General features: G+C 31.7%; 1 protein-coding gene across 1 annotated transcript in view; it reads left to right on the forward strand.

Moving 5' to 3' along the window:
• The window catches only part of FBXO8 (F-box protein 8), a 46,829-nt gene extending 38,589 nt beyond the window's left edge, over positions 1-8,240 (forward strand). Inside the window, exons 4-6 of the mRNA XM_055299933.1 lie at positions 4,151-4,269; positions 5,363-5,559; positions 7,608-8,240. Coding sequence (XP_055155908.1) covers positions 4,151-4,269; positions 5,363-5,559; positions 7,608-7,795 — 504 coding nt within the window. The 3' untranslated portion in view covers positions 7,796-8,240. The remainder of the gene's footprint in view (positions 1-4,150; positions 4,270-5,362; positions 5,560-7,607) is intronic.
• The last annotated feature ends 298 nt before the right edge of the window (positions 8,241-8,538 follow it).

Genomic DNA, 8,538 nt, shown 5'->3' on the forward strand with positions numbered 1-8,538 from the left:
TCTAAGTGTCCTGTCCCACAGTGATTTTTCCTTTCCTGAACTACTGAAGTGCTTATTTTTCATACTTGTTCATCTAGGCCCTATTTGACTGCCTTGTATCATTAATTTGTCATACTCGTTTACTAGTTATTTGTGTACCTATCTCATCTCCCCAGATAAACTTTAGATTTTCTTAGAGCAAAAATGTATACTTCTCAGTGTCTATCACTGAATACCTTGCATATATACCTTGCACTTAATACATTTTAAGTGAAGATATAGATCATTTTAATATATTTTGAGTCAGTATTTCAGAAATGCTTTTAAAGCAGATACATACCTATCTACACATATATACAGCATACTTACATCTGTTTTACAAACTAGTCTTTGAGTGTCTATCTTTATATTTAAATCTAAAGTTAAATGGATACTTTTAAAAATCACATTACTGGGGCGTCTGGGTGGCTCCGTTGGTTCAGCATCTGACTCTTAATTTCAGCTCAGGTCATGATCTCAGGGTTGTGAGATCAAGTTCCTAGTCTGCACTGAGCATGGAGTGCAGACACACACACACACACACACACACTCTCACACACACACGCTCACACACATGCTCTCTCTTAAATAAAAGTTAAACACCTTACTAAAGAATTTAAGATTTTTAATATGAATATATATGTTTATGATTTTCCAGAGAAATATGAATCTTAATGTATATATCCAATCTATTTTCATAACAGGAATTTTATTTATCCCACTGTAACAGTCCTTTAAAACTATTTTTTAAATAAAATCCATTTTGATCAATAGTTTTCTTCCAGATGACAAAAACTTCCCTTTATGCTAAGGAGCCAATTCATTATAGGACTGACACTATCATAATTTATCTTCGAGTTGAAAGACAAAAATGTCTTAGAATTATTCCCATGTGAAAGAAAAGGAATATGACTCTAACAATTCAGATAATTCTGCAAGTTGAACAGTGAAGAGATAATGGAGTAAAATGTGTGAAGATTAAGCAACCAAAATAAACTAATAATTTTGAAACTTAAGCTTATTTTGGAAATATAAAAAAAATGAATCAAACAAATGATGAGCTATTGGCCTTGAACAACTCAGCTGTAAAATTGCAAGCATGACCTTCCTTACATGGCTCTAACCTTCTTCCTACTACTGGCACTCAGTAACCATGCTCCTACATCATCTAGAATAGGGATTCCTAACCTGCAGTCCTTACTTAGGCTTCAGGCATTTAATTTATAATTTAAAAATGTGTATGTGAATTTTTCTGGGAAGAAGTTCTGTAGTTTTAATCAGTTTAAGATCTTCACTAAAACTACACATAATGCCAGTTCCTTTTTCCTTCTGATAAAGCCTTTCAGCTGTCTTAGTCTTACTCTTCTTTCCTAAGTATGTTCTTTAGGGCTAATATCACTACATCCTTCACCTCTTTCTTATCTAACAGGAATTCTAGACCCTTCAACAATCTTATCAGGTCCTGATTTCCTTTATCCAGATAAATTCTAGTTTGTCAGTATGCCCCACAAAATGTGACATCCAGAATCAGACACTTTTATAGTGAATTATGTGGAAAGTAGTGCCTTTTCTGACACTTTCTACAGCCTTCCCCTTTTCTGGAAACTGTTAGTATAGACTAATATTAATATTCATGATTTCCTTTGTCTGTGAGACACCACATGCATACTCTCACTCTGCTGAGAGCCCTAGTCCAGATTAGTAATGTGCTATGTGTTCTAGGGATTTCTCTATACCATTCTTCTAAAACTGTATTAAAAATAAAAAAAAAAATCCTTATACCACTTATTAAACAAATGTATGGTTATTCAACAAATCTCTTGCTGTGTTTTCTTTTGTAGTTCATTGCTTATGTAACAAGATAGGAATTCAGATGGTTGCCAGCTTGCTTATTGAAGAAAATTATAATCTGATCTTATGCCTTTTCCTATTTCACATCCCTTGACCCTTCACTTTGATAGCCCTTCTGAAGTAATCTTCCTATCCAGAGAAATCCCAGGCTTGAAAACTGATGCCTCCTTTCCTCATAAAACCAACAGAGTTGGCTTATTTCAACCTGTGTCCTTCATTTTCAGGATTGAGTTTAAAGCTGTATGACTGTGTTCATGCTTACTCCTCTGTATATGAGTGATCTTGGAGACTTCAAATTAGGTGAAAGATTAAATTCCTAAAACATGTATTTCTTAAAAAAGGAAATTATCAACATATTTTTAGGATGCTTACATGAGGCAAATACCAATGTTCATTTGTAACTAAGAAGCAGCAAATGATATTAAAACACATATATCATATAGAGAATTATGTATTATTTAATGGATCTTTAGTGTTTTTTAATATTTTGTATAGTTTTATAAATTGATTAGAATTAGTTTTACATTCTGAAATATTGATTTACAAGTAGTTATAAATAAAAAAGCTATTTAATAATATTTAGTTGGTGTCCCTTGGGGTTTGAATTACTTAGATTAAAATTAAGCACTGCAAATACTTCTGAAATATTCTTTTAAATGGAGGAATTTTGGAAAAAATCAAACCTGATAATTTTTTACTAAGTAGATGAAATTAAAACATACAGTCAACTCTCGATTATTCAAACTAATGGAGGAAAGGATGGAACAAGCATTACTATTTATTTAGTTCCTGCCCCCCTCAGATAATTGCTGAGAGTCTCATTCCAAACAAATTGTTTGGCTTTCCATCTTGACCATGTTGTATTTCCTAGCTTTGTATACAGGATGCAGTCTGAAATATGGCTTATGATTGAGTTGACAAGAAAGTTTCATGTTATCACATTCTGCCCTTCTTATATACATTTTTGAAATTAGTGCTTTAGCACTGCTTTTGTACTATTAAAATTCACATGAGAAACTGATAACATTGCCATTAGGAAATTATCCTCATGGCTCATAAAACTAGTTTTATATTAAAAATCTTATCTTTGAATTACAATTTACAGATAATTATAAACTTTCAAAGGCATTACCTCATGGTACCAAATTGCTTTGTAATTTTTTAATATAAAAATTTTATGAGACTTTTTTATCTCGAAGAGTCATAAAAATTCTTCTAACTTTTTGGATTCTTAATGGGTGCAACATTTCTGAGTACTATATGTGTTTGTAAAAGGGAAGAAATACTGAAGGAATTTATGTGTGAAAACAGTATGTTGCGTGTATATAATACATCATTTTCTCTACTAATTAACTGCACACAGTGTGCTATTATCCAGACATAAGTATTCATGGGAACGCATGTATCTGGATAACTATGAGTTGAAATAAACACACCTGCCTTTTATTTCAATAACTGCACATTCAAATCCACATAAGGTATTTATTTGAATGTGACCTCCATATACATGAGAAAACATTGGTTTCAGTGTTCAATATTTTTGTTGATGTTTTGTTGTTGTTGATTTAAATCTAAGATAGGGACAAACTGTGGATAATGCTTCTCTGGAAAACTTTGCATGCAGGGAAAAGGAAATTCAAAGATAAATCCTATGAAAAAAAAAACATTAAAATTGATTTGTCTTCTTACATTTTTGCCTCACTATATGTTGAAGCTAAATTTTCATAGAATGTAATGATGCCTAAAGTGTGTATAGACCATAAACCTGCCTGGAACTGGGCCTAGTTTAAGTTAAATTTTAATTCTTTTTCTTTACAGAATAAATTTGTTGATCTTTGATTTGGAGAATCTTATTCTCAAGCTTTTTCCTTGAATAGTGTATTAGACTATGTCTTTAAGAAATCATGTTTTTTATTAGGCAGTGGAAAAGCATTGGCTACAAGGCTTATTTTAAAATCTGTATAGTAGTTCCTCCCCCAGCCACCACTACCATGTAAGCTGTATTTCCATATAGTTAGTTTTACCTGACATGAGCCAGAAAATTGAATTAGGATTTCTTTAGGAGTCTTAACTTTGAATTTCCTACTTTTCATTGCATGTAAACTATCAACCACAAGTAATAGTTTCAGCTCAAGTTCTAGCTTGTATTTTGCATGTTAAAGCTATAAAAAGTCTATTAATGCTGGAAAGAATTTATGGCTATTGTTCTGCTATTGCCTAATTGTTAAAATTTACAAATAAAGACTGACTTTATTTATGTAGACTTGTCTTTCTGCCTTAGGGAGTGAACTACTTTATGTCCAAGGGTATCCTAGATGACTCACCAAAGGAAATAGCAAAGTTTATCTTCTGTACAAGAACACTAAATTGGAAAAAACTGAGAATCTATCTTGATGAAAGGTAAAAACAATTTTTTTAAAGTTTTCATCAGAAATTAGTAAAGCTTAATTCATTAAAAGCATTACTTTACTTTTAAAACCATACTACATTTCAGTCATCTAGTGGAGAAATTTTTCTTGCAGCTATTTATAGCTGCCATTGTAGCCTGAAAACGCAGTCTGTAAACAAATGAGTATGACTGTGTTCTAACAAAATTTTATTTGCAAAAATAGATAGTAGGTCATATTTGGCCTAGTAACTATAATTTTCCTATCCCTACCTTAAACAATTGGTAGAAATTAAAGATTATGGTCATATAATCATAGTTAAGTTCAGCAAGAATTGGAACCATATTATAATAAAGGATGGCTATTTATTAGAATGCCATTGATAAAAATATATATGTATACATAAAAAATATATATACACACATACATACATATATTTAGTCAAATATATACACACATATGTACACACATATACACAAATATTTGCATAATTATAGATAGCCTAAATGTATATAAGTAGAATTGTTACATCCATAAGATGGGATACTGTTGAGTCATTAAAAAGAATGACTTAGATCTGTGTGCAAAGACATAGAAAACTGTTCACAGTATATCATATGAAATAAAAACAAATACTAGAAAAAATATATACTATATGTTGACATTTTATTTTTAAGCCTACATAAATAGTTGTTACCTTTGGTGGTATGGATTGGTGTGGAAAGTGAGAACTCTTCTTATTTTTATAGGTAAAAACATAAAGAATTCTGTTACTGTTTGAATTTAGCCAAAAAGACACTTGAAAAGAACCTGGCCCTTTTAATATTGCAAAATTTATTTTTAATTCATTTTATATTTAGAATTACTAAAGTCTAAATAGAATTACTAAATTTACCTTACTTTATTATAACCTATCCACAAGAGATTTAAAAATTAATCAGAGCTGTATGTTTTTTAATTTTAAGGATTATGTATGCTTTGTAGGAGTAGGTGATCTAAAATTAGTAATAAAATATTTTCACCCAAAAACATAATTTATGAGTCTTTATCATTTTTTAAGTGAAGAAATGTTAACTAAAGCTGTATCTTTTTCTTTTTTCCACTAGGAGAGATGTCTTGGATGACCTTGTAACATTGCATAATTTTAGAAATCAATTTTTGCCCAATGCACTGAGAGAATTTTTTCGTCATATCCATGCCCCTGAAGAGCGTGGAGAATATCTTGAAACTCTCATAACAAAGTTCTCACATAGATTCTGTGCTTGTAACCCTGATTTAATGCGAGAACTTGGCCTTAGTCCTGGTAAGAATATATATAGTGACTTTCTTCTATCCCCCTTCCCATCTCCAGGTAAAAATAGTCATACATGAGGCATTTTTTTCTCACCATGGGGAAGCATTCTTTCAGTAATTACGAATACTTCTTTTACTACTTGTAGCAATGACTAATTCTGTAGAATACAACATTTATGTGAGCTTAGAATAGTTTATCATAGTTGTCATTTATATGTAGTAAACACACTTGTAGGAAGAAAGACTTAGCTATAAATTCATTAAAATTCTTGTTTGAGGGGATCCCTGGGTGGCGCAGCGGTTTGGCGCCTGCCTTTGGCCCAGGGCACGATCCTGGAGACCTGGGATCGAATCCCACATCGGGCTCCCGGTGCATGGAGCCTGCTTCTCCCTCTGCCTGTGTCTCTGCCTCTCTCTCTCTCTGTGACTATCATAAATAAATAAAAATTAAAAAAAAAAAAAGAAAGAAAGTCCTTTGGGAAACTTCCCTTAAAAAAAAAAATTCTTGTTTGAGAATTACATATTATTACTAATTTAACTAAAAACTTGAGAAATTATTTTTGAAGCTTTTCATAGTCCACATATTACATAGGTTAACACCTAGAATTTTTCTAAAATTTTTTAATACAACTAATTTTTATAACTTGTGTGTATAAGTATATATCTATGTGCGTACAAGATAGCCTGAGTATCCTGTGTATTTCTTCATTTGACAGAGCTCTACTTTTCTTATCTCAAAAATTTTATTGTGTTTATTAAGTGGAGATTGTAAAACATTTACCCATCATATGAAATTTGTTGAAAATGCTTTTATAAGACAAAATGTTCAATTTTGCTTTATTAAGACTACAAGAATCTGAAATAAAAACCCCATAGTAGTAGCAAGTAGTTGTAGCAAATTATAGTAGCAAGTATCTTGAGGTTTGTTACTATTTTGATAGTAAACATCCGATATTGCCTTGGGCATATATAAAGACATTTTGTTGTTGTTGCATGCTACTCAGGTTTAGCAATCTTTTCTCTAAAAATTTACTTTTGATACTGATACATAAATTCCATGGACCTTTAAAATACATACCTAAAATGAGGATATTAAGTTAATAATCTTAAAAGTTGTTTACTTTTTATTTTTGAGTACTAAGTTAATACATGTCTTTGTCATTAAATACTTCCCAGTTATATATATGTATATATATATTTTTTTTTAATTTAAAGATTTTATTCATTTATTCATGAGAGACACAGAGAGAGAGGCAGAGACAGAGGGAGAAGCAGGCTCCATGCAGGGAGCCCGACACAGGACTCGATCCTGGGTCTCCAGGTTCAGGCCCTGGTCTGAAGGCGGCGCTAAACCTCTGAGCCACCTGGGCTGCCCCCCAATTATATTTTTATAAAAAACATTCTATGTAAATATGTGGCTTTTTTTTAATGGGAAGATAGATATACTAACATTTCAAGTGTATTTTATGGGTAGTTGAATGGAAATATCACATTTGAAAGCAATGATGAAAATAAAGCCAATTCTAAAATTATTAAATTTAGAATGAGCTTTCACTATAAAATCTTGAACTATTCTAAAATTCTTTATTAGTTAAAGAAAATACTCAGTGAATTGTTAGTTGGGATGATCAACCATCCTTGTTTGTCCAGGACTGAAGAGTTTCCCAGGACACAGGATTTTCTTTTTTTTCTTTTTTTTTCCAATAAATTTATTTTTTATTGGTGTTCAATTTGTCAACATACAGAATAACACCCAGTGCTCATCCTGTCAAGTGCCCACCTCAGTGCCCGCCACCCAGTCACCACCACCCCCCGCCTACCTCCCCTTCCACCACCCCTAGTTCGTTTCCCAGAGTTAGGAGTCTATCATGTTCAGGACACAGGATTTTCAATGCTAAAACTGGAAAAGGCTCAGGCAAACTGGGATGAGTTGGCCATTCTGTATAGTGATGATCTAATCTCAATTTCTTTAAATTATGAAGATTATCATATTAGATAATGCCTTTGGGATATTTTTCAAACCACCTAATAATTTGAGGTGTTTATTTTTAATTCCAGATGCTGTCTATGTACTGTGCTACTCTTTGATTCTACTTTCCATTGACCTCACTAGCCCTCATGTGAAGAATAAAATGTCAAAAAGAGAATTTATTCGAAATACCCGTCGTGCTGCTCAAAACATTAGTGAAGATTTTGTAGGGCACCTGTATGACAACATCTACCTTATTGGCCATGTGGCTGCATAAAAGCACAATTGCTAGGACTTCAACTATTAACTTCAAACTAAAGTTACCCAAGGACTTATTTAGCAGATATGGGGGTTACATTAGTGCTGGTCATTCTAGCCTCTATATACAATCAAGCTCGAGTGTACACCTTTTTTTTCTTTTACTATTTTCTTTTTTAGTAATTTCCTTGGGGAACTAAAGAATTTTGCAGAATTTTTCTTAATTTTGCTTATCATGTTTTGCACAAAGCAGAGCCATTGTCTGACACAGCTGTTTAAGAATGTTAAACTGACATACTCTAAAAGATGGTATATTTGTGCATTAGATTTGCTTGAAAAACTACTCATTTTCATTCTTTTTTAAAATACCATGTAATGTGTACATATTTAACTAAAGAGATTTATAATCATAATTATTTTATTGTAAAGATTTTAACTAAAGCCTTTTCTTTTTCTCTCAAACTGAGTTCTGAAATTTATTTGATTGTGATCTGAGCTTATTATTTTCATAAAAGTTGGATCTCACTTGGATAAAAACCAATACCAGTTTCTCTTTCCTTTGAACTTTGAAAAAGAGTATTGATTTATTACTAGTAATAAGCAAAACAAGCACTTATTTTTATAGTATAAATTCATCACTTAACTTTCCATTTTTAAAAGTTCTGAGTTACTCATTTCTCATTAAGTCCTTTAAAGCATTTGAGATAGCAAATTATGTTAAAATCTGGGATTCATGTACATACGAACAGAATGGTTTTAGAA

This window comes from Nyctereutes procyonoides, unplaced genomic scaffold, assembly GCF_905146905.1.
Source record: "Nyctereutes procyonoides isolate TBG_1078 unplaced genomic scaffold, NYPRO_anot_genome, whole genome shotgun sequence".
Taxonomy (NCBI): Eukaryota; Metazoa; Chordata; class Mammalia; order Carnivora; family Canidae; genus Nyctereutes; species Nyctereutes procyonoides.